The sequence below is a fragment of the Salmo trutta genome, chromosome 38 (genome assembly GCF_901001165.1).
Source record: "Salmo trutta chromosome 38, fSalTru1.1, whole genome shotgun sequence".
NCBI lineage: Eukaryota > Metazoa > Chordata > Actinopteri > Salmoniformes > Salmonidae > Salmo > Salmo trutta.
Window position 1 is genome coordinate 11,612,281 of NC_042994.1, and position 22,092 is coordinate 11,634,372.

Here is a 22,092-nt window from a genome sequence, read left to right on the forward strand (position 1 = left end):
TTACTGTTAATTTATGATGTTTATTTCACTTTTGTTTATTTTCTATTCCACTTGCATTGGCAATCTAAACATGTTACCCCTGCCAGTAAAGCCCTTTGAATTGCAGAGAGAGAGAGAGAGAGAGAGAGAGAGAGAGAGAGCGAGAGAGAGAGGGCGGGCGGAGCAGTGGAACAGGGGAGTGGGCAAAGTTCTGTGCAGATTGAAGTATTCCCAAAATGTCGCGATAGGAAGCTTCCTATATAGAGAGCTCACGTTCTAGGAAGTGGATAGCCTACTAATAACACGTTTTTTTGTATAATTCCAAGGGATAGCAAGTAGAAAACAAGGTAACATTAAATGAGTGTAGGTGGACTAGGCTACTTCGGAGACCTGAACTGTTTCACTTTAGCTTCAAGCAAGACCCGGTGGACCGTCGTCCACTTTTTTGAAATGATTTAGCCTATATTCTTGTTTAATTAACCTACATTGTAGGACTAGCACAACAATAGCCTAAAAGTCGTATCTTCGTCATCTTTCTTCTGTTGGAGCTAAAGTAGGCCTACACGTCTAATTTCGTAGTTTTAGCAATTGTGACAAATAGGTTACTTTTAACTTTGTAACAAACTGTTGCTTGTCAAATTTGGAAACAATAATTTATTGTATTGTTACAACTATCGCAGCTCTTTTGTTTTTACTCCCCAATATTTCACTCAAAGGAGCTGGAAAGGTATACAAACGAAGGACTTGGCTAATGGCAAGGAAAGAGGGCCGAAAACATTGTACGAGACAAAACGATTTTTGAGTCGAAATTAGACATTCTACATTTAGCTCGAGTTTTGAGTCATCAACCACATCTGCCTGTCAAAAACCCTCTACAAACCGTGTAAATTAGCAATCCCATTGGTTTTGCACAGCTACAGAACACCTATTGGATATGACAGTATTCTCACATCCGATTGGTCAATTGTGGAGATGATGTGCGTTAGTTGGCTTGAGGAAACGTCAATCAGATGATATCCTTCCTCCCCTGATTGCGCGAGCGTCAGAATGCTAGTATTGTCTATGGGCGCGGCGTCACATCACAAGCTATCATATTAGTGCATTGTTTTTCCTAGTTGGTTAATGTTCATTTGCTGCTACATAGTCTTAGGTTCTCTAGCTGCGTTCTTATTCACAGGGTTGTAGCGGCGTGAAGCGAGTGAGGGTATTTGTGCTACTCGGAGTGACTGGTCAGACCAAGGGGAAAACGGGACCGGAGCTGTTCTGTTTTTTTTTTTCTTCTGACATTGTTCATAATTTTCATCCTTCCTTTGAGGATTAAACTCAACTGAAAGACTTCAGAAGGGTACTTGTGCATTCATCAACACAGCATACAGGTGTTCCAACAATCCTCACCATGGAGGCCATTGCCAAATACGATTTCAAAGCCACTGCAGATGATGAGTTGAGTTTTAAACGTGGAGAGACGTTGAAGGTAAGCAGCCCATTGCTTCACTGTTTATATTCTTAAGAAATGTGTCAGATATTTTTCCTTTGTGGTTATTACACTATTTGCAATAGCCTGTTACCTTTTTTGTTGTTGGTCATTTTGTGTCTTCAGATTAGACACTCCTGCACAGTCACTGGTTTTAAGGACATTATCTAAGTCCTCTAATTCCCCTAATTCACTTTAATTGGTCGATATTCAATAAAGTATTTTCTAAGAGATTTTAAAGGTCTATTTATTATGATAGGCCTACAGAATGAGAGGGAATATAATATAAATATAAACATGTTGTAGGGGTGTTGTCCTTTGGTTCCAACACATTTGAATGAGGGGCAGCTAATGTCATTGCCAATGGCAAGTCATATGGTAATCGGTGTCATGTTTTCAAGGAAAAGTTCAGCGATTGTTTCCGTACAGATATGGAAAAGGATAGCACTGGTAGTCTTTGGCAGGACATAATTCTCTTTCTCACATCCTATAACAAGCATCCTATACTGTACGCCACATTTTACATGCAGTCGTCATTTTGTGTGGAGAACCAGAATGAGCAACCCCAAAATTAGTCTTTGTAGCCTATATGACAATATTTTTGTCAAAGAAATGCTTCGAGAGGAGACAGAATGCTACTGTAAGTAACCCTCCCCCTAGTTTGTTAAAAACTAAGCTTAATAAGCTCTTCCATCGAATCCTTTCATTATCCTCAGTAGTTGAGCAATATTGGACTTTTTCTGTGGTTAAGTAGATTATGTGATAATGCTGAAACAGGACGTCTCCGGTATCATCCTAGGCTTCTATACATTTTCCCTCACTTCAGAAACGGAGAGGGAGAGCTAAAGAGAGAGGATGAGCTGGCAGTATGTTTACAACCACACCCCTTCCCTTGCTGGGATTATGACAGCTCCTTCATTTCAGTGTCAGAACTGTACTTTAACAGCTCTGCTTCAAGACATGCTATAATGGTTATAAAAGCTCTATTATAGCTGAGCTTTTTTGTGGCATAACTGCATGCTGACACGACTGCCTGCACTGCAATCATAATACTGGTGTCAGTTCGGGTTAAAACCATATGCAAAAAATAGTAATAAAAACTATATGCAGTAAAGAGAAGATTGAGAGTGAAGTGTGTGTGTGTGTGTGTCTGAGGTAAACGGCTGGTTGTGGTTGTGTGCAGTCTTCTTTCCAGTTCCCTCTCTCAGCTGGTGTTTTGAGAATGGTCTGGCCCTGTGCTCTGTCCTCTACTCCGGCAATGTACCCCGGCAACGCCACGTTCAGAGGCAGAAACGGATCCGGCCAACCAGGACAGGAATACACATTCATATCTCCTCAAGAGAAACAGCAGTTGAAGATGTTCACACTAGAAACAGGAACAAATCTGATCATGTGGCCTTAAAAGGAATATGGCCGCGAGCTGTGAAAACGGTGAACAAAGTTATCAGTCAATTTGTTGCCTGAGTCAACCTCAGTTCATCATGCAGCGGCTTTCACACTTCAAAGAGAAGCCATGTTTGTCACGCCGTTTCTGGCAGCATCTACCGACTTAACAAGTCTGTAATTGCCCAAGAGGAGCATCTGAAGGACAATTGGTGCGATTGCCGATCGGTGATAGGAGGCATGTGAGTGCAGGCTATGTTGCATACAGTATACACTAGTCTAAGTAACTTTTACTATCCGTACAGTACATTGTCAGCCAAACCAATGTCACTCCTGTATTAGCCAAGCTTTTAGCCGGCGTGACAATGACCATAGCATTTGGCAAGACGGCACAAACGGATCTGGGAGCGGGCTATATTCTAACAGCCAAATCAATAGATTTCTTTCTTGTGTTAGCTGATTTGTTCACAGAAATGAAGCTCAATGGAGAGCGAACATTCTTTATCGCAGCACTGTAGAAGGGGATGGGGAGTATGCCAGGCAGCTTGCTCCATCCCCTGGGCCTTAGGCTTTGCTCGCTCGGCAGGCACCACATAAATATTAATCGTCCAAGAGTGTGATGTGGTGTGTGGCAACAACTTGCCGGTAAAATCGCTACTACACCCGAGGCTATTCTCTCCCTCCCCCCCCCCTCCCCCCTCCCTGCTTGGTTCTTCCTGCGTAGCGCAGCATGCATGAACTCTGCCAGGAGTTGCGAAAGGGTTCTGTCTAGTTCCATTTTTGCAACTTCCCGGGAACGCTCTGCTGACGCAGTCTTGGCTCTTCTGAGTTCATAGAGGGAGAATCTGGAGGGGATTCAGGAACGTCGGCAGTGATCTTATCCCTCCTTTCCGAATTGAATTCTGACCGTGGAGGGAGGATGGCGGGAGAACGGGGCTCTTTGGCACAATTCTCGGGGCCCATAGGTGTCCTCTTCTTAACCACACACTTCAAAGCTTCTGGCACTGGGTCAATGCTCCAGTACTGTTCCAGCATGTACTATTACACAAGTGTTGTTACATGGTATTCAGTCAAGTGGCTCTTATGAAGTAGGTCTACTCTCTTGATGAATTGAGCTCTTATGGAATAAGCCTACTGTCTTGGTGAATTGCTGAGAATTAGAATCCAGCCGATGTGTGATGTGCCATGTCCATGATCGATTTAGCTCAGTTCTTGAGATCCCCTTACAATACAGGGGACATTTAAGTCCTCGTGGATATTTTTTAAAATCTGTGAAGATGAGAGATTATTTCCTCCTAATATGTAGGGTAACTCCCCCATCCCCCACTTTACAAAGGGTGGAGGAGTTTATTCTCTGGAATTGAGTTGTCAGAAATAAATAACGCTTACTGCCAGAAGTCTTGTCTTGATGTCTTGAGTAACACAACCATCTCGGTTTTTCTCATGCATTTAGAAGGGCATGAGAGGAGACCTCAGTTTTTATTTACGGAGGTTTTTTGATGCAGGACAGACATTCAATGGCTCTGGGGCATGCAACGTCTCTCTGTTTCTCTCTCTCCCTTTATTTTTTTCTGTCAACTGAGGCCGCAGCACAAAAGCCGGGCAGCATCAGGTCTAAATTTAGCCTGCAAGCAAGGAGTGGAAAGAAAAACCATCTGAGACACGCAGCCCTTGACCAGGTTCCTGTCTGACAGAGAAGTCCAAAGAGAATGGAGCATCACTCTGGTCAAACAAAGGAGAAGAAGGAAACAACAAACAGCTTTGGTCTCAAGTCACCTGATTGTGTCTGGCTAAATAGTTTTTAGGGAAGTAGCAGCACCTTAGCCTGGTCCCAGATTAGGTTTTGCTGTGTAGCCAAATCCTATGGCCATTGTCAATGCCGTTTGGCTAAGGCTATACAGCACAGATCTCAGACCTGCCTGGTCTCACTTTGGCTCTTTGACTTTTTGGTGCGAACCCAGGGACGTCAGAAGTCTGTTTTCCGAGCTGGCAGTCAGGCACAGAAGGATAAAGAGAGAAAGAAAGAAAGCACTCCACTCCACTCTCCCAGAATGCCAGAGGCAGCGGGAGCTAAAACGGAATGTACTGTGAATGTACAGTAAAGGACAGGCAGCGTCTGTCAACACTAGCTAGTGAACTGAACTCATTCCCATGGCGGATGTTAACCTGGCTAGGTTTCTTAGGACCTTATACACCAGAAGCTGCGTCCTATGGGTCACTTATGTCATGCATAATAGGTTCTTCTGCCATTTGACCATAGCATTTCTACGTGTATACTTATGAGTGTGTATGGGTGCGTGTGCACCTGCGTGTGTGGGTGACACTGACTTCTTTGACAGGGCGAATGTATCAACGCTCCCATTACAAGGTGGAATCACCACTCTATCCAGATGAGTGTCAAGACAAGGGTGATGGAAGGAAAGACAATAGACCCACATTGACTATCCCCATTGAGAGAAGAACAGAACAATCATTAATCCATCTGCCCTTCTCTGTCATAGCTCTCGTCCTTAACTTTGTCCTCCAGAAGGAGGAAATGAAGGTGAGCGATGCGGCTGGCTGCACTCCTCCATCTCTCCATTTCTCTCCTCTGTTCTCTTCATCCTGCCGACTGAAGCACTGTTGATGGAGAGAACGAGGCCCTGTTTATTTATTTCCCCTGGCAGAAAGAGAGTGAGTGAAAGATCTAAACAAACTAGCAGGTCCCATGTCAGAGCATGTGATCTGCTAGATGTGCTAAAGAAGACCGAGGGAGAACAGGTCTAAAGTAAACCCACATTCCTGTGCCAGGCTCACTCTTGTCATCTCCTGTCACTGTGTGTACAGAGTTACAGTATATAGAGTTTTCAATTACAGGGCAGAAAAACAAAGCATGATGAAGAAAGAGAGGGTGGAATGGCAGACAGAGGTAGACTAGTGTTGAGAAACCTTCTTGATGAGATTAGCGGCTCCGAATCCCAAGACGTATCGTGTTGCCTTACTACACGATGGACACAACTTTAAAAACTTTTAGAACAAGGGTATTTTCAAGCATAAAGCCATCATGTATCAGGTTAGGTTTGTGAATTAATATCCATGTGTTTTAACAAATCGTGCACTCCCCCTAGGTAAAGTTAGGATGTTCTAACAAATCATGCACTCCCCTCAATACAATGGCAGGGTGTTAAAAACGTTTTTGCACCCTCGTCCCCCTGCGGCTACTGCAGCATAGATGATGCTTATTACCCTTGGAAGTGAATCTGACCTAATTACAGTATGAGTTCGTCTGACTGGAGGGCTGGCAGTGCACACGTGCACAGAGAGAGAGAGAGATATATATATATATATATATATATATATTACACACAGAGTTGTTTCAGTGTAGCTTTGAAAAGTTTACTGCTACTGTCTGACCCAGTCGTAAGGCCAAAGGCTGCTCTTATTACCCCTGTGTTCAGGGACCTTTGCTTTGAAGCCATCCTGGAGCCTTGCTTCCTTGTTTTCCTGCTTGTCCTCCTGTGTGGTTTGGGATGGGTAGTTGCCGAGTTTGCTCCAATTCTGTTGGGAATGTCCTGAGATTTGACAACATCTAAGGAACGAGGGATTTTAAACTTTCAGGAGAAAAGAGTGACTATCTTTTCAGGTGTGCTCAGAAATGTCCAGACCTTACAACTTGCCAGAGTTTCATTTTGCATGGGTTGACTTCACCCAGTCTTAATTCTCTCCAGGGCTACAGTAGTTGAGGCTCACCACAACACACTCCCTACTGCTCTTTAGCTAAGCGCGTGATCATGGCCCGACAGTGTGAAAAGCAAGACATGTTTTCCTGTCACAGCTAATGCTTCTCTTGACTCTCAGCCTCACAAACGCATGCAAGCAGATACATTAACACACACAACTGTGTCAAGCCCACCCTAGAAAACGCACACAGACACACACTAAACTAATCCGCAGTGGGACTAGCGTGGGCTCTTCAGCATGATGTTTTTCCTCAAAGCTGCGATCCCTAACACCGCTCTGTCTAATGCCTCAGAAACAACCATCTCCTCTCCCTCACCTCTCTCTCACACCACACACAGCCTCTCACCCTCTCTACAGTGCTCTTTCAAAGATCCATCTCAAGCCCAGTCAAATGCTTTAACCATTGATTAAACCTAAACCGGCCTTCTCCCATGTGGACCAAACATACAATACCTTGGCCTGTTAGCTCTATACGGATGGCTTTCTAACTAGAAGCTTTGTTTTCCCTCCCTCCACTGAGCTTTAAAAAATACAAAAGTTTTATCACAACACCCTGAAATGACTCCCTATTCCCTATATAGTGCACTACTTTTGACCAGAGTCTTATGGGCCCAATCAAAAGTCATGCGCTATATATGAAAATAGGGTTCCATTTTGGATGCGCAAGTTGCCTTTTCACACCTCATTTGTCTTTACTGTGATGTCAATATAGCCACTTCCTGATATTGATTGTTCTCACTCTATTTGTATACTTCCGGGGACTGGAGGGAACAGGCTAAATGCTCACTGCAAGATTATTTACTGGTTTGCTTCAATTCCAGGAAAAGCGTAATTGTTTCAGGAACCGTGTGTGTGGTGTGTGTGTGTGTGGTGTGTGTGTGATAAGTTAAGCATTTTCTTCTTTCCCATCCTGTAATTTGGCCGTCGTGATAGAACACAATTCCATCAACATAATGTGCATGAAAACACCCATAACTTTTGCTAATGTGGTTCCCAAAGTGGCATTTGTTTTATTTATTTATATATATATATATATAAGCTTTTTTCTCCTACTAAATGTAACAGCATTGTTGTGTTAGGTATTTGTAAAAAACAAAAACAAATTCCTTTATGATGATGATCAGGACCTGTTGGTGGTAGTTTTGTGATAACTGCACTGTGATTTTAAATTTAGTGAGGGGAGAAAAACGCTTTTCGGTTAGGGATTTTTTCTTAATGTCAACAATCCAAATTTCACAGCCCTAGTTAAGTTACTACAATAAAGAAGTGAAATATTTCTTCATGAACAGCAAAACAAGCTTACAAATTGTAGAATCAATTTGTAGTACATGTTTTAGCTAGCTAAGCTAGATTCTTTACATCCACTGCACTGGGTTTCACAAGATGACAGTCTGGTTTGCTCAGGAGTCTCTAAAACATTCAACAACACGCATTACAGGTCATACAAATGTGACGTCCATCAGCAAGCTAAATATATGGTTAGTTGGCTAATGTTAGCTAGTCACCTTGTTAAATAGCGGTTTTCGTAAATTAACTTATGACCAATCCTTTCCTGCATTAATATATTCCTCTTAACTGTACGTTTTTTTTGCATGATTTGTTATGACGTAATAATTACTTACGTTTGCTTCCATCGTAGTATTTTTGCCAGCCATTTTCCTGAAGCAACTTTAGAGACTTGGGTCACAGTGCATCATGGGAGTTCTGATAACCACTAGATAGGAAGTCTGCATGTCAATTTGCATCGTTTGGAGGGTCAACTACAGGGCTCAAAAGCACTAACCCTCGCTCAAAGTTGAATTGGAACACCACTCCGACTCGATGTGACTCGCGGGATGGCACAAAACGGAGGGGGAGGGCTAAGGCTGGGGGTAACTGGGATTGAGCCCGACGAGGCGGAGCGAGAGGATTTACTGCACCCAAAATCTGTCCACATTTAGAAGATTATTAGTTATTAAGCAAGTGAAGTGTTTTTGTATGGGGGGCAATGAGAGTTTAGTCAAGATAAAAATGTATTGCTATTGTGATATTGTGAGGCTTTTTGATCTAATAGACATTTCGTAATGCTTAGCATGTTACGAGTGTACCGAGTGATATCCCGGCAACTTTGAGAAAAAACACTTTCTATCAGAATTGTCCCTGTTGGAACTTGTGACAATCTATGCATATTCATGAGGTTAGCATAGCATCTCACTCTACATTGAAAACAGGCGGTTGACGTCAACACCCCTCATTTAATATTTTTTACAAACTATTAAATAACGAGATCTATACACCAATCACTAGAGAGGAATAGACAGGAGCTCGACAGCCTGCCATTCCGCTCTGTGGATAACGAATCCCATTGTTAGGGATTTGTTGACACTTATCCCGTCATTATATCCAGTATCTCTGGTTGTACCCAAACTCTAGTCTATACCCAGAGTTTCTGATGAGTTTTGTGACACCACTGCCTCCTCTGAGAAGTAATAGTTACGATGTAACAATCCCGTTACAACCGTTTCTGTACCCATTCCAGCAAAATAACCATATTTTGCAGTTCCAGAAGCCTTGTAGTGTGCTTCTGAGAGTAACCAGGGGAGCAGGGAGGGGGAGAGAGATGGCAACCATGTTGACTCGCAGTGGTATACTTATTGCTCGTTATTCATCTCTTCTGATTACTTAGTATCTGTCTTGACTGCATCAAACTGAGAGAAATTAGCTTAGCAAGGCTAATTGAGACTACATAACTTTAACTGTGCGGTTTCCATTCCTTTCTATATTAAATCACACCATGCCCAAATGAGTGCATCCGCAAATTGATTTGGTCCCCCCGCACCAAACGCGATCACAACACGCAGGCTGAAATATCAAAACAATCTCTGAACCAATTATATTAATTTGGGGACAGGTTGAAAAGCATGAAACATTAATGGCAATTTAGCTAGCTAGATTGCACTTTGGACTTTATATAGCGATTGGCAACTAACTTTCATAATAAGGGTTATTACCGACCTCAGTTCATCTTTCAATCACCCACGTGGGTATAACCAATGAGGCGATGGCACGTGGGTATATGCTTCTATAAACCAATGAGGAGATAGGAGAGGCAGGACTTGCACCGCATTCAGCGTCACAAATAGAACTGACTTCTATTTTAGCGCTTGGCAACGCAAACGCTCGTTGACGCACGCGAGCAGTGTGGGTGCAATGATTGAATAACATGTATGTGTACATTTATTTCGCATTCAGATTATTAAGTAGCAGCCTACCTGTTGGTTCTTGGTGTTGTAGCCTGTCCTTCTCATTGAACTTTTAGTTCTGTAATTTTAATTCCATCTTCCATTGATTAGCCTAGAAATCTGCCACACGGAGCCTCTATCTATGAGTGTAGGCTAGTGCCGGTTTGATGACTTCAGAACAGTACTTCCCCTGGTAGTGACTGAGCGAAGGAAATGCGACTGTTACATGTCAGACTGCTATGGAATGAAGGTCCAACTTCAGTACTCCTCCACTTTGAACCACAACTAGAGGATGGGTATGTTACGGGCATATTGTTCTGCTGTTCTCATTTGTTGCTCATATGGTAAGTATGTATTTATTGCATTAGAAATATAAGGAAAGCTATTACTGCCACCAGTACAGACATTGTGAAAAACACAAGGCTCGTCGTCAATGAATTGAGTGGTATTCGTTGACAGTTTCTGATGTGCGCAACTGATGTAGTGATGTCCCATTCCCTAGGCCTAATTTAGCTCTCCCTACCACTAGTTGCTCCATTTGAGTGCCACTCCTCCACCGAGCGACCCTCTAAAACGAGGGGGATGGCTAAGGGGAGGTATTGTGAATAAACCTTCCTCTCTGGTATAACCCTAGTCATTGTGTGTCAACATACAGTACAGGACTCTCAACCCTAGTCCTTGCTTGCCAACATACAGTACAGGACTCTCAACCCTAGTCATTGTGTGTCAACATGCAGTACAGGACTCTCAACCCTAGTCCTTGCTTGCCAACATACAGTACAGGACTCTCAACCCTAGTCCTTGCGTGCCAACATACAGTACAGGACTCTCAACCCTAGTCCTTGCTTGCCAATATACAGTACAGGACTCTCAACCCTAGTCATTGTGTGTCAACATGCAGTACAGGACTCTCAACCCTAGTCCTTGCGTGCCAACATGCAGTACAGGACTCTCAACCCTAGTCCTTGTGTGTCAACATGCAGTACAGGACTCTCAACCCTAGTCCTTGTGTGTCAACATACAGTACAGGACTCTCAACCCTAGTCCTTGTGTGCCATGTTTTTGATTGAACTGACCTGGAAGACCAGCTGTGTTAAATTCAATCACTGAACTGATCAATTAGCTCAGTTGGTTAGGTATGTTGCCTAGTTGGGACAAAAAGATGGACTATGTAGACCCTCTGTTGCCTCATGCTGACTCATCCCCAGCTGGTCTCTCATCACCGTGGGTGAGTCAGTTGGCATTAGAGTGCTAACATGCTAGGCAGGCACCCCAACATACAGGACTCGTCTTCTGCTCATCTTCCCGATCAGAGTGACTCATTCCTCCTCTAAGTTACCCCTGCGCCCCTTCCCACTAAACAACCGTATACAGTGTTTCCACAAGCACATGGAGTAGCCAGCCAAATCCAAAAAGTAGCCAGCCAGGGTCAGGTTACGACATTTTTGCCGAACAAGCTCTATTTTGGTGGCCTCTGGTACATTCTAATAATCAGGATATAACACTGATAAAATATTTTCACACTTTTATATTGTTAGTTTCATCAGCTGTTGTGCAATATGATATAAAACACAGGAACAAGTTCATTTTGACTGCACTGAGCCTTTAATGCATCCTGTAAGAGTCTGACTTCCACAGGCTTCAGGTATGATTGAACAATGAAGCAGGTGTTAAACATGGGCTTTGCCACACAGAAAGCAGCATTGTCAAAATGTTCATTAAATCAGTAGACCGACAGTATATCTATCTTTTGAAAATAAGTATAATGGCTTTTAAAACAATTCAAAGCCTACCAGTATGCAAATTAGAGAGCCAAATAAACTGCTCTCTTAGCGATGCGATTCGGTAGACGACTGACGAGTCACTCACTTTAACATCATTGTCTGGCGAGTACTAAAGGACTTCATATCGAAAATACAAACGAGATCTTTAGTTTACTTGTCCCGATGCGACACCATGGACATATACAGTAACTACGTTGTATGATTTATGAATGGCAAGGATAAATGAGATTGACTTTTCAGGCATTTCCACACCTTTAAACAAGTCAAGCTTGCTGTTCGTCAGTCAACGCACAGTAAAGAGCCTATGCGCCGCCACTATGAAACACGCCAGGGTCCAACGTTAGCTTTTTTTGTCACTGGTAAAATTTGTCCAGTTAACGTTGGACCCTGGCAAAAATCTACTGGCCTGAACAGAATTTCTACTGGCCCGGACATGGTGTAGTTCTTAAAGGGATAATTCAGTATCTTGGCAATGAATGTTTGAAGGAAGTTGCTAACTAGCATTAGCACAATTGCTAACTAGCATTAACACAAAGGCTGGAAGTCTATGGTAACTGCTAGCATGCTAGTAGGTACCTAGCATTAGCTTGCTAAAACTAACTCCGACTTCCTTCATTGCCAAAACCCAGAAGTATCCCTTTAAATGCACTGGGTCATGCAGGGCCTATAGGTTGGCATGCTTTCTCTCTATATTCAGCTATTAAGAGGCTACATTTGGTTATTATATGTATTAAAAAGCTGTGTAATATAATTTGGCAATGTAAGTCATTACACTATTCTTTAGAATTGTATTAATTGCATATATTTTTGTTTCTAAAGTATGTCATTTTGAGAAGATTTGAAAATAGGACACTGCCTCTTTAAGAGTCCAAAAGACATATCGACATGGCTACAGTAGGCTAGCCAAGACTAATTCTACATGTCTTTTTGTAGCTTTCTTTTTGCAGACGACCAACAGTAGCCAGCATATTGCTAGTATGTTTACTTTTGTAAATCACTTTCACTAAAAGAAGACCATAGGCTAAGTGGATTTCGACTCATCGTTAGCACTTTATATAGGACGTGCAAATTCATGCTCCATCCCTCCGTGTAAAGAAATTTGACTGCAACCACAGCGCACACACACACACACACACACACACACCCAAGTACCGAGAGACGGGACAGACAGCAGACTGTCAAACCAGCAGTGTTCCCTGTCATCGCTCACTTTGTAAAGCGTAACCTCGCTCAATAGTTCTCCTCAAAATAGGATCAGTTGCAGTTACCTCTGTAGCATCTGCTCGTCTGTCACCTGGGTTGTGTCAGTTAGCATTACCGCGCTAACTTGTTTATGCTAGCGCTAACGTGCCCAGGCCCGGCTGCCTGCTGTGTCTCCTGTGAGGCGAGAGACATGGTTCGCATTAGAGATACACCAGGGACACTCATCTTCTCTTCATCTTCCCAGCCAGAGTATCAGAGTGACTCATTCCTCCCCTAAGTAACCCCTGCGCTCCTTCACAAGTGGTAGATGTCATACCACTCACTACACCTGTCAGTGGAGCAGGGCAGAGAGCAGGGTAGAGAGCAGGGTAGAGGGGTTAGTTTGTGTGTGTATGCTTTCTGCTTTCTCTCTCAATTTAATGGCTTTATTGGCATGGGAAACATATGTTTACATTGCCAAAGCAATTGAAATAGATAATAAACACAAGGTATCTCGCTCGGTCGCTCTCTCTCTCTCTGTCTCTGTGCTGACCCTGAAACTCTACTGTTGTTGACTGTTTGTAGACATCGATAGAAAGCCCTCCCAGGGGGAGAGAGTGTCTGAGAGGGGCCATCTGGGCAGACTAGATCCTCAGAGGCCTGTCCCCTACACTGAGCCTCTCTCTAGTCTGAGTGGGCTATGTTGTGACTGCCTGTCTAAACCTAATGGGTCTGTCTTTCACACTCTGTCGCTCTTTCTCTGTCGTTCTTTCTCCCTCTGTCGCTCTCTCTGTCTCTCTCTCTTTCTAATCCAGACAGCCCCAATCTGGGATCTCGTTAAAAGTGTCCCAGTGCTGTAGCTGGATTAGTGGTTTAGCTGTCGGTCCTCACCCTTTATCCCCTCCTCCGACACAGGATAAATAGACCTCATGGATTAGTCCCAAAACAGAGGCTGGGACCGGGGCCAACCGGGCAGAACCAGGATAGGGGACAGAGAGGGACACAACAGCACACAGCTCTCCAGGAAAGCAAGGCTCCAGCTGCTACAGGCTAGGCTCTTGGCACCATCCAAAATCCCAGAAAACTAGAGGGTTGTGTAATGAGCCTCGATTACCACTGACTTTATCCAAGTGAAGACTTGGATGTGTGGCAACTGGCAATGTAAGATTCATCCCAACTAGAGGATAGTGTAATTGATTACTATGCATCAATGTTTTAGTGTTGCTATTTACATAAAGCAGTAGTTTGGATGATGTTGTAGACACGCTAGGTACCATGTTACTATGCAAAGTATGCATCAATGCTTAATGTTGCTATTTTCATAAAGCAGTAGTTTGGATAATGTAGACACGCTAGGTACCATGTTACTATGCAAAGTATGCATCAATGCTTAATGTTGCTATTTTTATAAAGCAGTGGGTTGGAAAATGTTAGACATGTCATAGTTGTTTGTATTCAGAGGTCTAAACAGATGCAAATCACTGTACTGTACATGGAAATGCACCACTTTGTTCACTGTACCAATTCCTACAGTATGCTTCTATAAATCGCTGCTTAAAGCACTATTTGTACGTTTTTGTGGAGACAAAGCAGATTCTTGTGAGTTTATGTAGAGCCTCTTCGTGGAAAGAAATATACTGACCAAAAGTATAAATGCAACATGTAGTGTTGACCCCATGTTTCATGAGCTAAAATAAAAGATCCCAGAAATTTTCCATATGCACAAAAAGCTTATTTCTTTAAAATGTTGTGCAGAAATGTGTTTACGTCCCTGTTAGTGAGCATTGCTCCTTTGCCAAGAGAATCAATCCAGCTGACAGGTGTGGCATATCAATAAGCTGATCAATAAGCTTGGGCAGGCAAGAGCTATGGACAACAAACACAATTGCATTTTATCGATGGCAATTTGAATGCATGGAGATGCCGTGATGAGATCCTGAGGCTCATTGTCGTGCCGTTCGTCCGCTGCCATCACCTCATGTTTCAGCATTATAATGCACGGGCCCCATGTCACAAGGAACTGTACACAATTCCTGGAAGCTGAGAATATCGCAGTTCTTCCATGGCCTGCATACTCACCAGACATGTCACCCATTGAGCATGTTTGGGATGCTCTGGATCGACGTGAACGACAGCGGGTTCCAGTTCCTGCCAATATCCAGCAACTTTACAAGCCATTGAAGAGGAGTAGGACACCATTCCACAGGCCACAATCGACAGCCTGGACAACTCTATGCGAAGGAGATGTCGTGCTGCATGAGGCAAGTGGTGGTCACCAGATGCTGGCTTTCGGATCCACGCCCCTACCTTTTTTTTAAGGTATCTGTGACCAACCGATGCATATCTGTATTCCCAGTCATGTGAAATCCATAGATTAGGGCCTAATGAGTTTATTTAAATTGACTGATTCCCTTATATGAACTGTAACCTAGTAAAATCTTTGAAGTTGTTGCGTGATGCGTTTTATATTTTTGTTCAGTGCACGCTCCCCCCTGCAGTTCATCAATTTTCTTGTCTGCTCTGATTCCCAACGTGCGTACACACACACTCTGATTCCCCTCACATAGTTCATTAAGTTTTCTGTCAGGTATCGCCCGTCTGTTTCTCCACACACCTCCACGGACATCTTGGATGTTTATCGCTCTGGGAGAAAGATAAGCTTACCTCCTGTGTGTCGTGTGTAAGTGTGCGTGTTTCTCTCTCAGAATTTCTCTCTCTCTCTCTCTCTCTCTCTTTCATTATGCTCCATTTTTCCCTCTCCTTCCTTCTCGTCTACCATCTCATGTATATTCATGACGCACCAGAAAACAGTATTCGCCCTGAATGCCTTGTTCCCTGGCTGGTTGTGGATACAGAACAGGCTCACACACACACACACACATTCCCCCCCCACTCAAACACCACACAGAAGTCTCTCTTGTCGGAGGAGAGGAACCCCCTGTGGATATGCTTTAGATTTAAGAGCACGGTGTCTGCTGAGTTGTTGCCCCGATTTGATTTCACATCCCAGGTTATAATCATGCAGTTTGATTCCTTCCCAATCCTCTCTGGACTACACTATGCAGTGGCAAAATACCCCTCTCTTCCACCTCCCCTTCTACCTCCCTCCTCCTCTCTTCCATCCTTCTACTCCTTGTCCATCATGAGAGAGAGAGGGCTGACTGACTATGTGGTTTTGCCATTGACAGGCGTGTTCCACTCCCATGGTGACGCGTGTTAACCGGGTACTTCCTCCCAGGTCACTTTATCTCATGTCACGTACAGTCCCATCTGGTGTCCGTTCCTCCTGAAAAACCACAGTGGTTCTAAACACAAACTGTAACACGTGGTCAGGGCACGGCGGCTGCAGCAGTAATGGGGCCATCGCAAGACTTATCACGTCTGGTTTAGATGACAGGATGAGGATTTGGGATGATCATGATGGTGTGTGTGTGGCAGCTGTGAAGGAGATTACTCCGAGGCCTGATCTTGTAAATGTAACCGCATCAACGCCCTTAGAGGTTTGCAACGAGATCCATCCAGAGGACTGTGCCTCAGCCACGACCAGTAACACTCTGTGAGGTGATTACCATACTGAGATATATCATTCACTACAGCCACTGTCCAAGGTTCTGCATGCTGAATGGGAAGCAGGCGCTTATAGCTTCACCCTCCGTTAGCACGGTGGTTGCTGATGACATAGCCTATACATATCATAGTGTCATTGTGCTTCGGGTATAGAAAATGCAGAGAAGTGGAGACAGAATGGGGGGGACAGGGATAGAGAGAAGGAGAGGCAGTACAGAGAGAGAAAAGGGATATGAAGCAGGACACAGAGGGGTATCAAGAAGGGTGGAGACAGAGAGAGAATGCATCATTGTATGCGACAGGAAGAAAGAGCTAGGAGAGACGTGTGTGTGTGTGTGTGTGTGTGTGTGTGTGTGTGTGTGTGTGTGTGCATGTCATTGCGCCAGCCAGTCAGCCTTTTGTGACAGCTAGGCTACCTCTGTTTCTGTCCCAAGGCCTGATGCGATCAAACTAGCAGATTGTATTATAGCACTGAGTGGTGTGGTCTCATTTCATGAAGTTGACAGACAGTTTTATGTTTTTCCAGCTTTAAAACCCATTACCGGTCTCTGTTATGGGAAGTCCAAACTGAATTAGACAGCCACTGATGAAACGATGTACTGTACAACAAAATGTACTGTTAATGGTAGCCAGAAAAAAGACATTGACTGAAACGGTCTTCATTGCCGTGTCGGATGGGTTTTACTAGTCTGTTTTGTTTCTCATTCTTTGAAGTGCGCTTGTCTTTATTTGGCTTTAACAAATCCCTGGCTCAAATTCACTTTGCTATAGTGCCAAATGCATGGCCACGTTGCCTTTTCTTTTTTTCATAACATGCTCTGAAAGTCTCTATAGGAATTAAAAACAATGGGATAACAAAGTTATATCCTTCCAAACCATGGATTAGATGTGTTTTAAGAGAAACTCTCTCTTTCTCTTACGTCTTACTCTTATGATTGTGTTGGAAGGGTTAATGTGAAGGGCGTTCCTAGTTCTTACTGGTCAGCAAGGAAGGTGGAGAGTGTCCACATTGCTTCCAGTATAGAGTCCAGTACCCTTCTGTTGTTCCACCTGTTATGACCCCCATACCACACGCACTCACATACAGGATGCAGCCTCTACTTCTGTGTACTTGTCTCCTTCTCCCTCTACGTTCTCTCTCTCTCTCTCTCCGTCAGCACTAGCTCCTTGTTTCCTAGCATTGGTGTAATTAGTTTTATCAGCAGCCGGAGCTCCTGCCTCGCTCAGGGGAGGGAGAGGACTGTCATTATATCCCTCATTTCCTTCCCTCCAGTGCACACACACACACACACACTGTTGCACATTTCCACACAGACATGGGATTGCGCAGGCACACACACATGGATGTACTCACCCACGCAAACACCCACGCACACTCCCACAGACACACACACACACACACACACACACACACACACACACTGGCACAGAGACATTAGCTCATTCTCTCCCTCAGAGATTCATGTGTGAGCAGTATTCAGTCATACTAGAGGCCCTACATGTGTCTGTCAGGACTGGATTGGCTCTGACTCTTCACAAGGTTACAGCACCGCTCCTCTCTTCATCACTAGCAGTAGCTATCACTTTAGAATCCTGCTCAGGCCAACACAGCCCCCAGGGTACAGACTGGGTGAGTCACCAGTACTGAGCAGCTGGGCGTGTGTGTCTGGGAGGGGGTGTGGAACTGTGTCACACTGTCTTTCTCTCTCCCCCCTCCCCTCTCTCTCTGTGTATGTTTATCTCCTGCGTTCTCAACCTGTGTGAGTATTTATTACCGTGTTTTGGGGTGTGAGGTCATGCGGAGTTTAGAGGGACAGCCGGCCAGTGTTAGAAAGAGGCATGGGCCAAACACACACTGCGCTGGTCGTGCTATGGGAGGTGCTGACTGTGTGTGATTGGCAGATTGGGAAGCAGTCAGAGGCCAGCAGTAAACCCACACCAGCATCCCTCAGAACAAATAAGGGTATCCACCCCCTCATCTGTGTGTGTGTGTGTGTGTGTGTGTGTGTGTGTGTGTGTGTGTGTGTGTGTGTGTGTGTGTGTGTGTGGTATGCTTGCTTATTTGTCTTAAACCCCTCATCTCTGCCAATGGGGGATTTGAATTCAATAGAACAGAAATTGGGGCAGATTTTGCATATATTCAGATTTCTCTCCACAGGAAAAGGAGGTCAGCTAGTACAACACTGGTTCCTTGTTATAGTTATTTTTGGAACAAATATCTATGGTAAACAGTGGGGTAATTCCATGGTAACAGAATGATGCTGAGACTCCCAGTTTTTCACTTTAAAATGTATGTTAAACAAAAGCAGTCAACGTTTTGCACAAGGATGGCATTTAACAATTTCCACGAACATTTTACAAAAACCCATTTTCTTAAAGAACAGTGCAGATTCAAAGTTTGACAGAATGATGGCACAAACAGCACAAACCATAATTCTGTTACCAAACTGTGCAGCTGCACAGGCCAAGTAGATGTGTTTTTGTAACATTTTCAGTAGAAATTGTTAGTCGTCCTTGTGCGTGGAGTTGTATGGTTTAACTTTGCAATCATTGTTTTTGTTTGACGTGCATTTTAAAGTGAAACATCTGACTCTCAGCCTCATTCTGTTATCGTCAAATTGCTCAGTAGTAGAGTTGGGGAAGATCATGGTACAACAGAAAGCATTTTAGGAATCACTAGCACGGTTAAAATTGGCCCGTATGTGACATCACAAATGCCTATACATTTCTAACCCACTATTATTTACATTAGGAAGCCTAAAATATAACCCTGCTTGGTGCACATTGTTTCCTGTCCTCTGTGTTTACAGTGGCAGTCCATTTCACTTGTGGCCTGGTAAGAGTGGCGCCATAGCCCCATGGCAGAGACCGAGAGAGACAGCGAGAAAAAGCTAAGATTAATGGGTGTTTACTGAGACCAGCGAAGGCTAAGAGACTGAGCCTGGCCATTTCTCTCCACTAAGATGACTGGTCATCCACCGTAGAGTGTGGAGACACTGTGGGAGACGATGGAGGCCCCACTCCCATCAGTGTTCTATATGATGGTCTTGCTTGTGGGAGACGATGCAGTCCCATGCTGAAGCTGAGTTGGTTTGGCATCAGACAGAGTAATAAAGAGTGGAGGTGTTAGGCCATGTGTTTGAACTAATCTGTCTAGGTAGAAGTTGCCTTTAGACACACAATTAATTTTTCACTCAAACAAACTCATCCAGAAAGAGCAATTCCACCAAGACTCATACTACTACTTCTCCAACTCACACCTAAAATCCAATTCATGTTCTATCAACCGGAATCCTCTTCCATCCAACCCTAAAAACCCATCTAACTCCAGAGTGTTTGGTCGTTGTCTCTCTGAGAGCTCTCAAGGTGTCGAAAGCCTTCCACAGTGATGGCCCATGTTGACTCCAATGCATCCCACAGTTGTCAAGTTGGCTGGATGTCCTTGGACCATTCCAAGGAGAGTTTTAAGTTCCTCGGCGTTCACATCACGGACAAACTGAAATGGTCCACCCACACAGACAGCGTGGTGAAGAAGGCGCAGCAGCGCCTCTTCAACCTCAGGAGGCTGAAGAAATTCGGCTTGTCGCCAAAAACACTCACAAACTTTTACAGATGCACAATCGAGAGCATCCTGTCGGGCTGTATCACCACCTGGAACGGCAGCTGCTCCGCCCATAACCGGAAGGCTCTCCAGAGGGTAGTGAGGTCTGCACAACACATCACCGGGGGCAAACTACCTGCCCTCCAGGACACCTACACCACCCGATGTCACAGGAAGGCCAAAAAGATCATCAAGGACAACAACCACCCGAGCCCCTGCCTGTTCACCCCGCTATCATTCAGAAGACGAGGTCAGTACAGGTGCATCAAAGCGGGGACAGAGAGACTGAAAAACAGCTTCTATCTCAAGGCCATCAGACTGTTAAACAGCCATCACTAACGTTGAGTGGCTGCTGCCAACATACTGACTCAACTCAAGCCACTTTAATAAAGGGAAAATTGATGTAATCAATTTATTACTTGCCACTTTTTTTATATTATTTATATTAGATAATGTTTACATAACCTACATTATTCATCTTATATGTATATACTGTATGCCATACCATCTACTGCATCTTGCCATCTTGATGTAATTAGATGCATCACTAGCCACTTTAAACAATGCCACTTTATGTTTTCATAACCTACATTACTCATCTCATATGTATATACTGTACTCTATACCATCTACTGCATCTTACCATCCTGATGTAATGTATCACTAGCCACCTTAAACAATGCTGCTTTATATGTTTTCATACCCTACAATACTCATCTCATATGTATATACTGTACTCCATACCATCTATTACATCTTGCCTATGCCGTTCAGCCATCACTCATTTATATATTTTTATGTACATATTCATATTCATTCCTTTACACTTGTGTTTACAAGGTAGTTGTTGTGGAATTGTTAGATTACTTGTTAGATATTACTGCATGGTCGGAACTAGAAGCACAAGCATTTCGCTACACTTGCATTAACACCTGCTAACCATGTGTATGTGACAAATAAATTTGATTTGATACACACGGGAAACTGTTGAGTGTGATAAACCCAGCAGCGTTGCAGTTCTTGACACGCTCAATCCAGTGCGCCTGGCACCTACTACCATACCCTGTTCAATGGCACTTTTGTCTTACACAATTCATGTCTTAAGGCTTAAAATCCTTATTTTTTTTACCCTGTACCTGTCTCCTCCCCTTCATTTACACTGATTTGAAATGGATTTAACAAGTGACATCAATCAGGGGTCATAGACTGACCAGGTGAATCCAGCTGAAAGCTATCATGGAAAGAGCAGTTCCTAATGTTTTGTTCACTCAGTGTATGTACATGGCAATACATGAATATAGAGGATATTGCATGAATATAGCATGATATTTCCTTAAATGTGGCTTTCATGTACCCACTATGTCAGTGGGTTTTTATAGTGTGGTCTTAATGTTTGTCACGGCCATGCTTATAACCATTTGTGACTCTTTGACCCAGCTCTCTTCCCTCTGTTTTGTGTCTTCAGGTTTTGAATGAAGAATGCGACCAGAACTGGTACAAGGCAGAGCTGAATGGGAAGGAAGGCTTCATCCCCAAGAACTACATAGAAATGAAGGGACACCCGTAAGTATGAGCCAGCCTTCGATACCAGTTGCCCTATCTGAGCCTGCCACAAGTCCACATGAAACTGGAGAGCCAAAATGGCAGCGTTCACCTCCCCCAAATGACTTCATGTTTAACCTGGAGCTCAAAATGGGGGTATCAATTGTGAGGTTCTAATGTTGGTTCCAGTACTAGTTTGTCAAGTGTCTTTTTTCCAAAGGGCATTTATTTGTGCTAAATATCAGAAGAAAAGTAACTTCATAGACAGTTTTACTTCTCTAGTTCCCATGGTTAGAACCATTCAGAAGACACTGGAACCAGAGTCTAGCGAACTCCTGTGGCTAGGATAAATGCTCCTCTGGTCTGAAGATAAGGGGGATAAAGGTCTCCTCATGTTGCTGCTGTGGTCTGGAAGCTAGCCTGGAAGCGACCCTGCTTTCTAGATCTGATTTGTGGTTTATAGGCCTCTGAGATCCATGTGGTCGCAGGGTTGTCGGTTTGGCAACCCAGAATCCCTCATCATGTGGCGTCGTCAGTCCTGATTCCAGAGTCTGTTTCTGCTGCGTCAGACCTATTAGGTTTTCCCCCACAATCGCCCTCTGGCCCAATATAGCCTATGTAGAGCTTTCTACATACCCT

The 22,092-nt window shown here is 43.8% G+C and overlaps 1 protein-coding gene across 1 annotated transcript in view; it reads left to right on the forward strand.

Annotated features, from left to right (window-relative positions):
• The first annotated feature begins 257 nt into the window (after positions 1 to 257).
• LOC115177728 (growth factor receptor-bound protein 2) overlaps positions 258 to 22,092 on the forward strand; it is a 31,848-nt gene continuing 10,013 nt past the window's right edge. The window contains exons 1-2 of the mRNA XM_029738665.1: positions 258 to 1,453; positions 21,377 to 21,474. Coding sequence (XP_029594525.1) covers positions 1,376 to 1,453; positions 21,377 to 21,474 — 176 coding nt within the window. The 5' untranslated portion in view covers positions 258 to 1,375. The remainder of the gene's footprint in view (positions 1,454 to 21,376; positions 21,475 to 22,092) is intronic.